The following is an 18,354-nucleotide window of genomic DNA, read 5'->3' on the forward strand; positions in this document are numbered from 1 at the left end:
GGCTTAACCAGCTGCGTTATTTCTTAAAATTTTAAATAATTAGCTCGGAAAATTTAGAGATAGATGTCTAGTTAACAAAGGGCAAGGAAGAATTCAATGAGCTTTGGTTCAATGGTCGAGCCTTTCGCCCTGTCCTTGATAAAAAGGAACAAAAAGAATGGAAAACCAATTACTTCGGTAGATTGAGACGAGAGGTGGACCAGGTCGCTGATGGTTGTTTGTCTATCATTCTTTTAGGGTTCTTCTAGAAAGACAGGACCATTGCTCTGTTGGCCGTTTGCATTTAGGGGAATAAAGAATAATTTCGGATTAATATTCTACCAAGGTAATAGTCAGTCCAAAGCCAGGTTATCCAATGACGTAATTCAAATTCACAGTAAAAAAAACTGTTCTCGCAAACTGCAATTTCTGTATTTTGAAGGTCAGTTTTCCATGCTTAATTGTGTTAGAGGGTGGACGTTGACTGCCAGATTTTGCTAGGAAAAAAAAAAAGATCTGAGGATACGGAAATTTTTGAAGAAAAGAACCCTGATAATGTCCAAAGAGAAACCTGAAAGTAAGCAGGATACCTGGGAGATTTGCAAATTGATATAGCAAAAATTAAAATGAAGACAAGCACGCAAAGCAGGGAGTAAAGGAGAAGTGGATAATGTTAGACAATTAGCAACCCTGATACATCACCTCTGGCAAAGAACTTCGCACAACATCAGAGAGTCATTTTGGCTAATAAGATCACATATCAGTACGCAGTTTCATCAAACAACAATATTAGCACAGGCAGACCTAACCAACTTTGTACTTACCCTCAAGTAATCAAATAGTAGCTGTTACTTCCATGCTGAAGCAACAATCAAACTTTTGTCCTCCCACCCAAAATGAAGCGCACCTACTTCCTGCTTCAACATGTATCTATCGCAGTACTCCTTGATGAGTTTCCGGATCATATCAACCACATTAGGAGTGATTGAACATGAAGTGAAGCCAGCCATCATCATCCTTGCTCTCCATTTCCCTGCAACTTCATACCGCTCAATCCTTTCCTCTCCCTCACATGCGACTATGTTCACTATGTCCCTTGCCAGGCACTGTTTCTCAACATTCAGTCTATCCTGGCTCTCCCGTGGGAGAGTTGCATCAAGAGAGTCAAACACAGCAGAGTAATAGTTGTAAGCTTCGGTGAATCTCGGGAAAAAAGGGGCAGTGTTAGTATTCACATCTTGCTCAACAACAGTTACTAGTTTTGGATTCAAGCTCTTAGCCATCCGAAGAAGCTGGTCTCTCTCGTTTACCGTTGAAACACTCTCATCAGGCATGTGGTGGAGTTGGAAAGCAAAATTAACTATAAGTGCTTCCCCAGGCTTGCAGTTCAGCATTGATGGATTGACAAGTGAAGTCTTGGAGGCCACTGCATGAAACTCGAACGAGACCTTATATGCTTCTGCTAGCTTTTCAAGCCTTTGCCCAATGATCCTCAGGCCACCAACAGGTCGTTGAACTGACTCAGGGTCATCGACCCCTGTTAACCTCAAGTGTGGTAGCTTACCTTGATGGTTGGCGAGTGTTTGTATCAGTGTTATGTATTGACTCCCTTGGTTTATGTCAAAATCTATTATATGAACTCTCCTTTCACCTTTAAATGCCTCGATCATTGCACCATTTGCTGCCATAAATCCAAATTTAAAACAAGGGCAAATCTCAAAAAGGATCTGCATAGCTGCAAGCCTATCAGAAGAAGGAGGTTCCTTGCATTTCAGAGCTTTATAGAGATATTTTCCAGATTCAGCCATACGAGCTGCAAGACCTTCCACCATGTAGGCTGCAATCCTCTGCGGAGGATCTCCTTGAATTGACACCAATTGACGGAGCTCGTTTATTAAAGTTGATGCTTTCTCAATGTTTCCCTCTGAGATTGCATTAGCACATTCAAAAAGCAATCGCCTGGGAGTTCGAGGAGATAACTGTGATACTTCTTTATTACTGCTGATGCTACTTAGGCTAGAATCAGAAGATGATGACTCCTTGGGAGAATCATGGAGCATCCCATTCTGGATTGGATCAGACCACTCTCCATCCATTTCCATGCTCTGACTATTTCCAAACATGCCATCCTCATCATTATCATTTAGAAGCGCTCTCTCAAGTTCCTGAAACTTTAATTTCATCTTATATTCATCATAGTTTAGTGGATCTGGGCTCTCGATGTCCAAGTAATCTGACTCGGAATTGAATTGATAGCCATCACAGGGTGTCGTCAATGTGAAACAAGCGTCGTATGGATCATCTTGAGGGGACATGGATGAACCTAAATTCTTTCTTAGCTGGTAGGAAGATGTGCCTTGAGGTGGAGCTGAATTCCCTGAAATGCCAGAACTTGATGGTTGTATTAGCTCTTCTGTTGGGGAATCAAGGAAGTACTTCTCATAACTCTCACTGGAGTAAGAATCGGTCATATACATGTTCTGACGTTTATCAGGGCAGAATATTTGGGCAGACAAGCCAGAGTTGTCATTGCTCCCCTTCAGTGAGTACAGCTTATGATTTCCGTATGGTGTTGCAGAAAGTTCTGCAGGTCCAACTAAAGACATGATTTTCTCCAAATTAACTCAGTTTTGAAGAGAGATGGTTGTATCATATATCCTATGGTCGGAGTCACAGTCATCAAATTGGCAGGAAAAAAAACTTGTTAATGTTTGTCAAACATGGGAACTAGCAAACATTAACAATCTCTTCGAAAGAAATGAGAAATAATCACCTGGAGTAGCCCCTTACAGTTGAAATCCAGATGAAATTTATAGGGTGTCTGCATTCAGCGACAAGCGATGTCAAGGAAAACACTTGGTGGAAAACCAAAATATTATAAGCTTATCTACATAACTTGAGCCACAAATGAGACAGAAAGTGAACCGAATATCTAAATTATAGACAGAGAGGATAATTAATCCGTACAAAGAGCCATCCCAGCATCGGAGGTTGGGGGGGCAAAAAAATAATATTAGAAAAGAGTGAAGTCACATGCCTGCATGTTCTTTTAAACTGGAGAGAGCCCTTAACTCTATGACAATGGATCTAATTCTTAGATTGCTTTTACTGATCGGCTTCAGTTTCCTTAAAAGAAAGATATAATTGATATTAAAGAGACAAATTTAGTAAAAAAGTTGGCTTCAGTTTCCTTAAAAGAAAGATATAATTGATATCAAAGGACAAGTCCGGTTTGTTCAATTAGAAATGGAATCAAGCATAGAATAAACTTGGAGGTTCTTGTTATGACAGACGAGGATTCAGTGATAAGCAACACTGCAGAGAAGGCAAGGATCCAGATTTCGAGGGAGCGACAGAGAGTCTTCTTAAGGAAAAAATGAGATCCATTGAGAATCCAATAAAACATAGACAAACAACTACGTACAAATGATAAAAACATAAATCAAAGGAAGGAAACCAATCAGCAGTAGAGGGTCATACAAGTAGTTAGTCCTGAATTCTTATGTTCTTACAAACAAGGCATGTACCTGAAGTAGGAGAAAGAACTCAAGAGGAAGTAGCGAAGCTCAAAGCAGTCAGCCCCGCAATTTAGTAGATAACCAGATAGACGTAAACCTAAAGAGTGGCTTTGAAGGGAAGAAAGAAAAACAGGCTTTGACTATGAACACCAGTATTTTGAAGGCAAAAGGGTAAATATGCCTCTGTATGGTATCTTTTTACAAATAGAAAAACCCAACATTTGATTGTGATGTTAGGTAGGTTGGAATGCAACAAGCCATTTAACAACAAACCAATAATATTGAAAGTAGACAAAAAAAAGAAACAAACTTAAGAAAATCTAAGCAAGTGATTAAAATAAACAATCAAGACCCAGTGGAAACCTACTGCTTGTTTGACAAGATTTAAGCTACCCAAAATTCAAGAATCTGAACAAGTGAAAATCCCAAAGACCCAACAATATCCTGTTTAAAGAGTTAAATGAAGGTTATGAGAAACTAACCGAAGGCAAAAATATTTTTCTTGGAGTCAGAAGCTTCTTTAGAGCTTTCTTCACCATAAAATTGACTTTTCTTTCATGGGGAACCTCAGGGCCTCAGGCGGAGTTTCCTTAACTATGTCTTTTGGGTTTGGAGCATTTTTCTTTTTCTGCGTGTCTTTACCAACTCTGTCATTCAGTCATTCTTAAATCTGGTCCAAATACACCAGCAACATGTGACTCCAATTTCATCATTCAATCCTCACCGTTTAATTTGTATACCATTAATTTGGTGTGCTTTATAAGAATTGTTAACTTCTCTTTAGTCCTGCATTAATTCCGGAATGAATGTAGGCATAAAACATGAAATTGTTTGAAGCCATCCATGGAGTATTTGACTGGATTTTCTTATGAAAAGCGGTGATCAGTGGGTGAGTAAAAGTGGGGAGAATCAATTGCAGGCTCCGAAATATATAAAGATGGGAAGGTCAAAGTATTTTGTTTTTGTTTTATTCATTTTCATGGCGGTGGCTTTGATTTTTTCCATGTTTTTCCATCTCATATCACTTCCGTTTTCGGGAGCCAAAACAGTACTGCACCGTCAAGCTTTATCTTTATTGAATTTCAGAGAGGCAATCCACTCTTGCCGTGTAACCTAATCTTGAATACGCGTAAGCAGGGAAGAAGACAAACGAGTCTCTGTAGTTCATGTCAACCTTGTGTCATTTCATATTGGCATGCATGCGCAAAACCCATATATATATATATATATGTGTGTGTGTGTGTAATGACGCATAAGTGAATTATATGTGTTTACAAGGATGCGAATTATATTTTCAGTTTTCTATTCCTTAATTAAGATGTAAAACATACTTTTATATATATATATATATATATATATATATATATATATATATTAGTTTAACATGGGAGTCCGGGCCAGTTTGCGCGCGCTTCGACTAATCCCACGGGCCCTGAAGTTAACGACCATGTAAGCCTCTAGTGACCATCATATGAGGAACCACATAGCTCGAACCTGAGACTACATAGAGAGTAAACCTCTTGGTTTCAAGATCTTATCACTGAGCCATCACCTAGATGATTTTAGTGATATTTTTATAATACTGCTAAGTGCTAAATATTACTGTAGGTATCGTCACGCTATCATATCTCACCCTTCACAAAATACTTCAATTTATTTTGAAAAAAAAAGAGTCTGCTGAATACGCGTTTTTGACTGCGTAAACCATCATACTCGCATGGAGCATGTCATAGGTTCGAATTTAGGAGGGGTAGGTTGGGGTTAAAGTGCTTAGCCGCTGGGCTAAGTTGATTAAAGCAGGGGTACAAACTGTTTATAGTATTTAATGTGTAATGACGCATCAAATATGCAAGAAAATGCAAATACAAGCAATAGATAAAACCACTGAATTTGACAAGAAATAAAATTCAATGATCAAACTGCAAGAATTGAAAACTTCAAGGGCCTAGAAAGGAAAACTTGGCTACGAATAGCTGGTGAATAGGCATAAATGAGAGGGTGAACAATGTTTACACAGTATAATTTGCAACGTGAGGGAAAAAAACTGATGTTTTTCGTTGCTTTTGAGAAAAGATTTATGTTTTTTTTGGTTAATTTTGGTCCTTTTGTTATTTTTTTTCCAGCAATAACCTAAAATTCTATTATATAAAATCAAACTTGAATTTAGCATGAATTCAATGTCGAAATATTCCATGACACATGGAATATGCAAGGGTATACAAATAGAAACAAATCATATCATATAAACAATGCTAACATAACTTGCAAGGATAAAATTGAAAGAAAACAAAGTTTAATGATCAAAATGCAAAAAATAAAAAACTGAAGGGTATAGAAGGGGAAATTAGCTGGGATAAATAGGAAGATACAAGAGAGTGAACAATGCTTACACAATAAAACCAGGTTTTATTTATTTTATTTGTTCATAATATTAATATTTAATGTTCCTTTATATTTACTTGCACGAAATGTCAATCTAACCCACTGACCATTTAAAAAGTGAAATGAATCCAGCATGACATCAATCATATAAGATAAGAATCTGTGGAATTAGGCATTGAAGATTTTGGGATGATCCAAGGATCCATTTTGAACAGCCATGTTCGATTTTTTTATTGGTAATAAGTCTTTGTCATCCTTCCTTATCTTATCCAACCACTGGCGTTGGAAATTAATCCTTGTAAATGCATAAACAATTAACGAGATAGGAGGAAAGTCTATGGTTTGTAATTAGCTGTCAATCATGCCTTCGATCAAAATAGAAGGAGTAGTGTGGGCTACAATGAATGAGTTGAACTCGTGACTCTGGCTGGTGGACTGAGTAGTCGTTTTCTTTTTACCGGTAAGATGACAAGTGTGACATTGAAAGGGAGAAACTTATTTGGTGAAATTACTAGACAATTCTTTTTTGAAATTTTTTTTTTTGGATTCGAGGAAACTTCATCTCCTGAAAAGCGTACTTTGTGGGTTCAGGTGAGCGAGTAAAACCCCGGTTGTTCCAGGCTCTTACAAGAGGTGCACGCCCTGACTCGAACTCAAGACCTGCTGTGCAGATCTCAAGCCCTTTGCCATCACGCTACGCCTCTTGGGGACTCTTTTTTGAATTTCATTAAAACCCTAAATCCTTCCGGCATATATAAATTTTGGAGAATTATTTCGATACATACACCTCTTTTGTTATTCCATTATGAAATTTGGGAGCCGGACTTTTTCAGGGATGAAAAAGAGTGCAAGTTAACTTGATTAATAAGTATGCAGGATAATTTAAAAGAAAAAATAAATAAAAAAATTGTATAACTCAAGGAACAATAATTTAACGTCAAAGTATGAAATTATAAAAAAAAAATAAATATCATAAAAAACCCGAGGAAAACAAAATCTAAGACAACCATGATTAACTTGACTAACCTGATACCCGAGATATGAGACCGTGATAAATCAACAAAAAAGAAAGCACAACAAACAATGAAGCTAAAGGCTTAATAACCAAATGACAAATGATGATTTTTTTTTAAACCAAATTTTAAATAAAGGACTGTTCTGTTGTAAGGCAACCACAAAAAAAATAATAAAGTAAAATATTTAACCGTAAAAAAACTCAAACAATGCAGACCGAATATGGTATAAAAAACAAAAGAAGATAATTAGGGGCTAAATTGTTAAACAAAAAAACAAAGAAAATGAAAAAAAGAAGTTATTGAAAGAACGAGGATCAAAACCGGATAGAAAACCAAATAAAATTAAATGTTTAGAGACAAAATTAAAAAAAAAGATAAATAAAAAAAGGATAAGAATATAGCTATCAAAATAATGAGGGCTAAAAATGAATTAAAAAAACAAATGCAATAAAATGAAAAGAGACGAAATTACAAGAAAAAAATAATAAAGAAAACTATAAAGCACATAAATTGAGCAATTAAAAGTAGAGGGACCAAACTGAATAAAAAAATCAAATTGAATAAAATTCTTAGGGATGAAATTGAAAAAATCCAAACTTTAAAAAGGTTCAAAAACCAAATAAACAGTAATTAAAAGAAGAAGAAGAACTAAAATCGATAAAATTACAAATCGGATGACACAATTGTTTTTCTGGAAGTTCAGGTGCGATTCTCTAGGGAATGAGAGAGAAAAAAGAGAAGAAAGAAAAAATCTCCACCGCAGTCTAACTGGACCTTCTTCGTGAGCACGCGCTACACCATCAGAAAGAGGACGGCACGCCGCTACTAACGCCACAGTGAAAGCAAGATTTTGATTGTTGCATGGGCTCTCACGCGCTACTTGAATGGCATGGAGGCCATTGTACGCTAACACATGAGTAATTTTTTTTCTTAATAATATTCTTAAACCTAAAATTACCAAGATATGCCTGTCAAAATTCAAGAATAACAAAAAAAAAAACAGTCTAGAAAGACCAAAACACCCCCCACAACTAGCCTTGATTTTTTTAATTTCTACAGTAATTCTGTCATTTAACTGTTTTAATAAATAAAAAAGATGAATAATCCCCATGGATGTATGTTTTTCCCCTCCTAGGGTATGGCCATACTCTTATTGTTTTATTTTTATTTTTTTTATTATTATCTAAAAAGATGAAAGAGCCCCTCATTTAAGAATTATTTCTTCGTGTTTCCAACGGCAAAATAGTATTTATACTATAACAAAGGAAATTTACATCCCATTTTGCCTCTAATCAAATATGCAATGTTAAATATATCCTATAAAAAATATATATCTCTACCCTCAATTGCATATTTAGTTAGCAATGAAAAAACATATTTAGTCGGTGTTTTTAGCAATGGAAAAATTACTTGTAGACTGTTTCAATCCATAATAATTCTAGTCTTTATTAACACAGTAAGACTAATGTCTTTTTTTTTTTTTTCCTGGTAATACACACATATACATAAAGAGAGGGGCATGTATGGAGTATATATATGCAGCCAGCTACCATGATGAGTATTAGACTGGAAATGGTTAACGTCGTCCATTAATGATTAAATTTTGAACAAGTCAGGTTATGGTCGATAAGATCAATCAGGTCAATAACTGAACTACTCTTTGTGTTGCTGTTGTCTTCTAGATTCCTTCTCTTCGATTATTGTGAGTTTTGTTTGGAGGTGCCTGAAGGGCCACAGCCGGGCAGGTCAACCTTTGTCTGTCTTTCTTCGCAAAAAAACCGAGGCGACCACAGAGTTCGAAAAGTCGCAGTATTTACCATGGGAAGTTTGGTCCCCAACAACTGGGTTTCGCCTAACAAAAGAGGAAAAGGAAGAGCAAATGCAAGATAATATTTTATAACTTTTTTGTTTTCTTCAGCTCACAATATATTAAACACTTTCAGGGTATGGCATGGTTTCCTCCATGATTCAAAGCTCAATCAATTTTTTCTTGAAGAATCTTTTTAGCCAATGCACTGCTTCCGCTCCTACTACCGAAGGCCCACATGTAAAAAATAGAAAAGAATATTTATGGGCTCGTACGTAGCCCGACTGAGGAGTAAGAGTAGGAGCTGGTAACGAGGCCCAAATCCGTTTAATAATCCCAATATCTGGGCAAAACTACACCTCCTGCCTCAGAAATTTTCCTTGCATTAACTTTTCCAATCTAATTAGTCCCTTGATTATCGTAAAAGTTACATATGCTCATTGTAAAGTCACATCCGTTAAAACCTTAGAGGTAGGTAATGCGGTGGAGATGGTTTCTTCTTCTTCTTCTTTAATATTTTTTCTTGTTTATCCGTATAATATTTTTTAATTTGGATGCCGACGTATTTGGCTCAATTGCATGTTTTATTCATCCCATTTCCTCCTTATCATGATAATTGAATCTGACTTGTCTGTGTGTTTACCGTAACTTTATTTGATAAATATTACTGGCATGGATGTCTACATTCATTCATTCATATATATATATAAAGCCACTTGAAGGGATGGAAGAAGATGTCTGTTGTTGAATTATAGTATATTTAATTTGATGCAGAGTCTAAGCTGGAGCTTCTAATTATTAATTAAATCGATCTTAATACATACATTAATATTAGTATGTTCGGGAAAAAAAGTATATATGTTGGTTGGGGGTCAGGTAGAATGTCGTTCTTGAAGTATATATATGGTAACTGTCTCAACATCCAATATATAAAATTCAAAGTACTGCTGCAGATGCACAAGGCACACATTGCTAGTTCTAGCAAGCAATTAAGACCTGGGATATTTTATTAACATCACCATTAATTTCTCACTGAAATTTAAGCGTCTAATAGAACAATGTCCAAACTACCTTGAGTTTTTAATGCTTGAGGTGATATCTGCTCACTGTATAAACATAAAGTGGAGATTAGCGGCGTGAAGCAGCCACTATATATATAACCTGCAAGTAAATGGTGCTGAGTTTTTAATTTAATTAACCAAGTTGCAGCTTCAGCAGGTAGCCACTTATATATGGAGTCTTTAACTTTTCTAGAAACAATCACTGTGAGGGTTAGATGTCATAACGCACACAGTTATATATATATATATATATATATATATATATAGAGAGAGAGAGAGAGAGAGAGAGAGAGAGAGAGAGAGAGAGAGGAGTCTTGGGCAAATCAAGTGCTAAAACTGATAATGACCGTATAGTTTAAAAGGGAACAATGAAGCTAGGGTAGCTGAAATGTCATAATCATGCACCATTATTAAATACTTAAGATGTCGTAATGGGATTGAGAATGATTAGTACTGGATAATGGAGATGTCGTTGTTTGCTAAACGAGAGAGATGGTATGTGTGTGTCTATATCTATATATACAGAGAGAGAGAACAAGGGGAATCAACCAACTAATTACTGCTGTTTACAATATTTAATGAAAACAATCTTTCTGCGTTTTGGTCAAGATAAAATGGAGCTTGTTTTAAAAATTTAATCATGGAATGCAAGAAAAGTTTGACAAACAAATACTTACAGGTTACTTCACTTCGCCTTCACCGAGTTGGATATCACGTCATATAATAATGTTCTAAGAACCAGAAGAGACAGAATTAAAAAGGTCTGCTTGGGTAACTGTTAAGGCTGCTGCTGATATTAAAATTATTGAGATAAACAATGAAAACAGTCTTTGTGATAAAGTTTTATAATATGATTTGCGTTTTCATATATATATATATATGAGTACAGTTTTTTTCTTTTTTCTTGAGAATCACTTCATTATTAGAGTTAAATTTACAATACCTTCGTATAATTAAGTTGAGTAACCTATTTCTAATAAGTACAATTGTGATATATGTGATATGAATTAAATACTTTGATTTTTTTTTTAATTATTATCAAAACACAGCATGGAGAGTTAATTATAAATTCAGAGCTGTTTGAGATTGTGGTAGTTGTTGCGATTCAAAGTATTTTTTACTTAAAAATATATTAAAATGATATTTTTTTTAAAAAAATATTTTTGAGATCAGCATATCAAAACGATCTGAAAACATAAAAAAATATATTTTTAGCAAATTTTTTTTTTAAAAATTTTAAAAAACATGGTTTATACCGTGTTCTCAAACATACTCTCAATTCAAAAAGCACAGGGACAAAAAATTTATGAGAGACGGAAGCTTGAATGGGATAAATATTATCAATTGATGAGGCTAATTTGAGATCACACTGTGCTACTATCAATGGAATCTTACTTACATTGAAAGATGTAAATTCAGTAGCTGTTAGAAATGGGACTCAAACTCATTTCTAAAGGTGAAAAGAATTTGTCCTAAAAATCAATTATTTTAGTCTTTATGCTATTTGTGAGAATCAAAATGCTATAATGTCACATATAAAAACTTGGAATGACATCAACTAGCTAGAAATGGATATTAACATGTCGGAGGAGACTTTGGGACTAGAAAAAGGTTAAGAAAAGAGGATTATTAAAATTTGTGGATAAGCCAGATTCAAAATATATCTTTGTTTTTGTTAAAAGTTGTTCAACGACAATTCTTTTGCAAGGTGATAAAACATTTCAATAAGATATCTAGTCCTCTTTCTCTCATTCAAAGGTAGAGTTTAATATTTGATTGATAATTTTAAATAAATTACCCACAAAAGATCTTCTCTGAGGAAGAGATCTGCTGCAAGAAAATGATTTAAGATGTCATTTTTTTTAATCAATGGGATGAAACCACAAAATAATTTCTATTTTATTGTGAATTGGTATGAAAATTATGGTCATGTGTGGTGGCATGGATAAGACAACAGTGGATTATGGAGTCTGGTTCTTATAATATTATTACTTAGATTTTTGAAAGAAGCTGATATGATTAACTAGAACATAAGTGTGTTCTGCCATCACATTACACAGAGAAAAGTCGAAGTACTAACTATCTAAATATAGAAACCTAAGCTTCAGAGCAGCTATGGACAATGGAGCACCTCTGAAGATCCTTCCCTTGAGTAACATATCACACCAATCAATTCCGTTTCTTTCCACCATCTGGTCGTCAACAAGCAGCTGAATCTTGATCCCTGCATAGGAACCAAATCATTGCCCCAAGGAGCACAAGCTGCAGAGGAGAACAGAGTACCCACAGATTACCTAAATGAGTCATAGACAAACAACAAAATCAGATATTCTAAAAAGTTTTGTTTGTAAAAGTATGTGATACTATGCTTATTCTTCTTTCTCCTGTTTAGCCGTTTACTTTATAATGGCTATAAATGAAGTTTCTCGTCTTTGATAAAAAAAAAAAAAAAAAAAGTGGACGAATCTGATTTTAAAAATTAAAGAGTGTAAATATTCCAACTGGGTATGTATTTAATTATTAAAGGGTTCTTCTAAATTGCGTTTTGTTAAACTAGTTTTTCTGCATGTTCGATCTGATTTACTGATCCACGCATGTAAATAATATTCAAAATAGAATTTATTTTTACATGACATCCTGTATACGATGGAATAGCTAAATCATCTTTCCTGTATGATCAAAATCATCTAATAAACTTGTGTTTAAAGTCTATAAATATTAATTTAAATATCGTTCTATGCCATAACTTTTTTCTGTTTCTAAAAGCAATATTAGAGATCATTCGTTTCTTCTTTTTGGATGGAATTTCCGATATGCATAACAAAAGACTTGGCTATAAGTAATTTAGATTAAGGGTTTAACATATATACATAGCAAAAAATAATTATTTTTTGATTTTTTTTTAAATTAGCATCTTTGAATTAATTTTTTGTTGTTGAGAAACTAGCACAAATAATTTGTTTTTGAAAAATAAGACAACCAGAAACAAAACATTGTTGAACCGTGTTTTTTTTTTTAAAAAAAAATGTTGTAACCAGTTTTTTTATATAAAAAAAAGGCTATCCCAACAACATTTTTGCTTAATATATAAACTCTTTTCCTTTTTTTTTATCTCTTCTTCTAAAAAAAGCCAATTAAACGTTGAACTATATGCGGTGTATAATTGAAAGCACAAATTGGTAATAATCAAGTTGGAGAGCAAAAGAAGTGCAAGTAGCGACTCAAGCAATAAGAAAGAGAAAACAAGAAAAATAGAACATCACACGACAAGACAAAAGAGCACCCTACTTCCTTCAAAAGAAAGCCACAAGCTCTGAAGGCTGACCTCATGCTTAAGACTAGAACAATAATTAATTTTAAAAATATACCCAATTAAACACCGGTCCCAACGTGTTTTAGGGCTTGAGTATGGGGTTTAGTTATGATTAGGGTTTACAATTTGGAGTTTAGTTAAGTTTAGAGATTGAATTTAGAATTTAAAGTTAGTGTTTGGGGTTTATATTTGGGATATAATATATTTCATGATAAAATGTTGTTGGGTTCAGTGTTTTTTCAATAATGCTCTGTTCTCAACAATATTTTCTTTTGAGCTGTGCTATTTTTTTAAAATTTCGCGTGTGATATTTTCAATAAAAAAACTTTTTTTAAAAAATTGTGTAAATGGAAATTTAATATTCTTTTAACAATTAGTAAAAATTCACCATTAAAATTTTCCTTATCAGTTCGTTTCTCTGTGTAGCTTCTTTTCTTATTTTTTTTTAAATTGAGGATGCAAATGACAATCTTATTAAACATTTGGAATACAATCTTATTAAAAAATGTCTTTATTCTTTTGTAAAACCAAATTCTTCTTCTTCTTCCTCTTGTTTTTTTTTTTTTTTTCATACTCTCTTATCTAAAGGATTCTCTTACGTACATCGTCTTTTCCTGTTATATATATATACTCTATAATTAAGTGGAGAGGTGTAGCGAGATTAGGATTCTAAAATTTGTAAGTGTTTCTTGTTTAGAAGGATTTAATAATTTTTTAAATAATTAGAAATTTAAAATAATATAATTTAAAGCCTTAAAAGTAATAAGGGTATTATAGTCTTCACAATTGTTAACATCCCTAAGAGGGGCGTAAAAAGTATAGATTAGTAATCATACCATTCTTGATATTGAATCTTTCTAGGAAAGAGCAGGAAATTAAGTCGCGGATAACTAATAATGTAAGATCAAGGTTTTAAATTTCCAAATTTAAATGGATTTTTTTATCATAAAAAATAACTCTATTGACCCAAAAATCCTAGATACATCAGAAAGAGAGATGGGATTTAGCTGAAAAGGCACATAGTCATGCGCACTTGCATATAAAATAACAATTTTCTTTTCTCTGAAACATTTAATAAGCCATTTGCGCTGAAATTTAAATGCCTGTTAGGGTGTGCTCTAGAAGCACATTTTAGATTTTACCTCACAATACGTCTATATATAATTTATATTTCAGATGTCAATCATGCCATCCAACAAAATTCAGGAGGATAACTCGATCCATCCTCAATCTTTTACCATAACCACACGCTTTCCATCTCATGTATCATCATTACAAATTCCGTAGACGGTCCTCATTAGAAATTAGACATCAAATATAGCATGCGTGAATCATTTGCAGGGTTAAACTAGAAAATGACCCGAGGTTTATATTAATATAATCCAAATTATATATTCTTACAGACAATTCAAAAAAGAATTATCTCCGATAGCAGCACCTAATGATTTCGATCTTCATACTCCTTAATATTATAATAAATGAAGTTAGCATCATTATCAACTACCACGTAACAAAAAGCTTTTGTTGAGAGTAAGAAGATGGGTAACCATTGGAAAGCTAGATCAGTTCATACCTGCAAAAGGTAGGGTTAGAAAGGGAATTGGATAGGATGGAGTCAAAGTAGTTTGTTGATGATTTTCAAGGGTCCTTGTGATGTTAAAATGGAGTGTGGTTGGGGAAGGTGGGGTTGCTTGTATAGTTTTCTTGGGAAGGTGAGAGGAAATGGTATATATTTCATACAAGGACATTTGAAGAAATCTGACATTTGAGGAAATGGTATATATTTCATACAAGGACATTTGAAGAAAATCTGACATTTGAGGAAATGGTAACTTGAAGTGCTTTGCATTTACTGTTTGACAGCTATCTCAAACCCTTCTATATATTTATGCTTCTTATAACAGACACTCCATATATATACACACACAGAAACAACCTGTAGGGAGAGAGTGAGAGAGAGACGTGAAGAGGGACGTCAATCGGTCGGTGTGTGTTGATAACAGTTGTGCTGGGTTCTCTCTCTCTCTCTCTCTCTATATATATATATATATATATATATATATGCATGCCAATGAATATATTGTCAGATGCTTGGGTGACTTGCCCTAAGATAGCATATGATATTAATTTAAGGAATTAGGCCAACGAATTTATCCATTTTGCATGGCATTGGCCCGTGGAGCTACTTGAGTATATGTTGCTGTGGCTTCTATAAATGGCCATTTCCCCAGTTGACTCCACAAAACTACATTTTATCAGTCGCTTTATCGAGAAGAGATCCGATGTAGTAAACCTCGTATGTGCTGTCTAATCTGGACTGGGTACTAAGAAAACCATCGATCCCATGTGTCTTTCCGATCGAGGGCATCTTGGTTTTAAACATGTAACATCTAAGTTAACGTTTTCCCTATATTTGTGGTGGTCTATCTAAGATTATATTTCAAACATATCAACTCCACCAGGGCACTTTCACATTGCACGTTTACTTGATGAAGTTATTATCTTCCATCCCTCCCAGTAATACAAATGGTTTGTTAATTAAATGATGCCACTGTAAGCCTTGTAAACAGAACTGTAAAGTAGTTCTTGAGAAATCAAACCTAGCTGCTTTATACCTGGTCGTGTTTGAACAAGTCAAAGTAATCAGTGTACTTTTTGATCATCAACTAATCTCTGTTACAAGTTCGAGAAGAATAAAAACAATTTAATCAGAAAATTTATAGGATATATGAACCTGATTAACTGGCACATCAACCAATTCCAGCTAGATATTGATTTTATACCCGCCAAATCTTGATGTTTAGTTTACTTGATTAGTGCATATATATGATGGTGTGATGGATTGCTATATTAATTTTGAAGAACAATATTCAGATGGGCTAGCTCTCATCAAGAGTTTGATTTCGTGGGGTATAATATCTCAATCAGTTAAGAAACAATTGTATAATGATTGGTGCACAAAATCTTTCAACGTTTGTATTTGACTTGCCATCTGCATGGAAAGTACTGTATATGGCAGACGACGGGTTGCCCATACTTTTCTTTATGCTGTCCTTACACGGCATTGATTATTAACCCTTGAGACTACCCTCTTGAAAATTCAGTTAAAATATCCTATTTTCTTTCCATGATATTGGCCACAGCCAGCAAAACTATTCTCAACATCGATTAAGCTAAACTGTCATTGTGTCCCTATTTCCATGGTACCATGTTTTATTCTAGCATTTCCTTCCCAAGTTTTATTTTAATTTTCCATGATATGTTACGTGGAATTGGAGATATATGTATCGTGTTTTGGTCACGAGCATGAACACAATATACATATATACATATGCGCGCGGATGCACTCCCACATATATAATAATAATAACTTTATTTTTAATTATTTTATTTCATTTATTAACTACTTTATTTATACATTTCATGATAATAAAAATAATATACATGTATATTCTACCAGAACAAGCCTTGAAACAAAAGACAATTTCACATCAGCTTTGCTTACGAACAAGAAAACTATAGGTAATGCAACTATGAATCTCATTAAGAGTTTGATCCTGACTTAGGATAAACGTAGGTGGCATGTTTAACACATGCAAGTCAGACGAGAAATGATATTTTCAGTGGTGAACAAGTGAGTAACGTGTACGAACTTGCCCTTGAGAGGGGAACAATAACCGAAAATGACTACTAATACCCCATAGGTTGAGGAGAAAAAAGAGGAATTTGCATGTGGAGAGGCTTGTGTCTGATTAGTTAGTTAGTGAGGCAATAATTTACTAAGGCGATGATCATTAGTTGATCTGGGAGGATGATCAGTCATATTAATTAGGACTGCGACATGACCTAAACTCCTGCAAGAGGCAATAATAGGGAGTTTTTGCAACGAGTGAAAGCTTGACAGAGCAATTTCACGTGGAGGTAGAAGGCCTACGAGTTGTGAACTTCTTTTCCTGGAGAAAAAGGCAATGACGATATCTAAGGAATAAGCATCTGCTAACTTTGTGCCAACAGTCATGATAATACAAAGGATGCAAGTGTTATCCAGAATGATTGGGTATAAAGCGTATATAGGTGGCTTTTTAAGATTGTTATCAAATCCCAGGGCTCAAACCTGGACAAGAGGTGGAAATTGCCAAACTAGAGTACGGTAAGGGCAAAGGAAATTTCTGGTAAAGCGGTGAAATGCGTAGAGATCGAAAAGAACACCAACGATGAAAGCACTCTGCTAGACCACACATTGACATTGAGAGATAAAAGCTAAGGGAGAGAATATGATTAGATACCCAGTAGTCCTAGGTAATGTGTGTATTGACATGTGCAGTGTTGTAGCTAATTCATTAAGTATCCCGTCTAAGGAGTGTGTTCGCAAGAATGAAACTCAAAGAAATTGATGGAGCATGTGATTTAATTCATTGCAAAGATAAGAACCTTATCAGAGCTTGACATACCGTGAATCCTCTTGAAAGAGAGACACAGGTGGTGCAAGGCTCCTATCAACTCATGCTATAAGGTGTTGGGTTAAGTCTTGCAATGAATGGGATCCTCGTGTTTACTTGTCATCATTGAGTTTGGAATCCTTGAGCATATTGTTGGTGATAAGTCGGGGGAAAGTGAGGATAACATCAAAGCAAAAAAAAAAAAATTGGTAAGTAAAATCACTCATGGATGTTTTAATATAAAACCTAATCCTAAAAAGACTAAAAGAAAATCATGTATTGGTCCAGGTAAATTCATTGTACGTAAATGAAAGATAAAAAATAAAATTCTTATTGGAACACTTTAATTTTTTAAGTATATTGTTCCGATGATTTGGTTTCATCAAAACATAAAACATGCATATAAATTATCATATAAAAAAATCAACTTAGAATACTTGTTGATATAAAATTAATAAACTTGAAGATGTTGTTAATTATAAAAAATATAGACTTGAAGATGTATATTGAAGCAATGATCAACTCCTTAGCCTTAAAGCAATTTATTGTATGTTATTTGGTGCTAGCAGAGTGATTATTATATTATTTTTTAAAACTTCCTTAATCTCTAATTCTTGATAATATAAACAAGAATAAATAATAAACTAAAATTTATATTTTATTCTCTGGAAGAAGTAGCAAAATTTTGACAGGACAGTATTGAAGAAACCTTAGTTCTCTTCTACTAAAATTAAAACCTTGTTAGAATTGTCTTTTTACATAAACAATTATGACAATTAATTTAACATTAATTATTAAAACCAAAAAACATATACTTTTAAAAGGGAATTATTTAAAAG

The 18,354-nt window shown here is 34.1% G+C and overlaps 1 protein-coding gene across 4 annotated transcripts; it reads right to left on the bottom strand.

Moving 5' to 3' along the window:
- Positions 1 to 627: 627 nt before the first annotated feature.
- On the bottom strand, positions 628 to 4,380 carry LOC7466426 (scarecrow-like protein 1). Of its 4 annotated transcripts, none has more exons than XM_052450657.1 (4): positions 3,980 to 4,380; positions 3,017 to 3,105; positions 2,753 to 2,800; positions 628 to 2,637 (listed from the first exon to the last, which is right to left on the bottom strand). In XM_052450657.1, the coding sequence occupies exon 4, from the start codon at positions 2,583 to 2,585 to the stop codon at positions 828 to 830; it is 1,758 nt and encodes a 585-aa protein (XP_052306617.1). In that variant the 5' UTR covers positions 2,586 to 2,637; positions 2,753 to 2,800; positions 3,017 to 3,105; positions 3,980 to 4,380; the 3' UTR covers positions 628 to 827. The 4 variants fall into 4 exon arrangements, with proteins under 4 accessions (XP_052306617.1, XP_024450876.1, XP_024450877.1 ...); XM_024595108.2 differs by lacking the exon at positions 3,980 to 4,380 and adding an exon at positions 3,507 to 3,902; XM_024595109.2 differs by lacking the exon at positions 3,017 to 3,105.
- Between the last annotated feature and the right edge of the window lie 13,974 nt (positions 4,381 to 18,354).

Source organism: Populus trichocarpa, chromosome 2 (assembly GCF_000002775.5).
Source record: "Populus trichocarpa isolate Nisqually-1 chromosome 2, P.trichocarpa_v4.1, whole genome shotgun sequence".
NCBI classification, from domain to species: Eukaryota; Viridiplantae; Streptophyta; class Magnoliopsida; order Malpighiales; family Salicaceae; genus Populus; species Populus trichocarpa.

Coding starts and splice junctions, on each gene's coding strand:
- LOC7466426 (XM_024595109.2), bottom strand. CDS start 2,585: ATGTCTTTAGTTGGACCTGCAGAACTTTCTGCAACACCATACGGAAAT.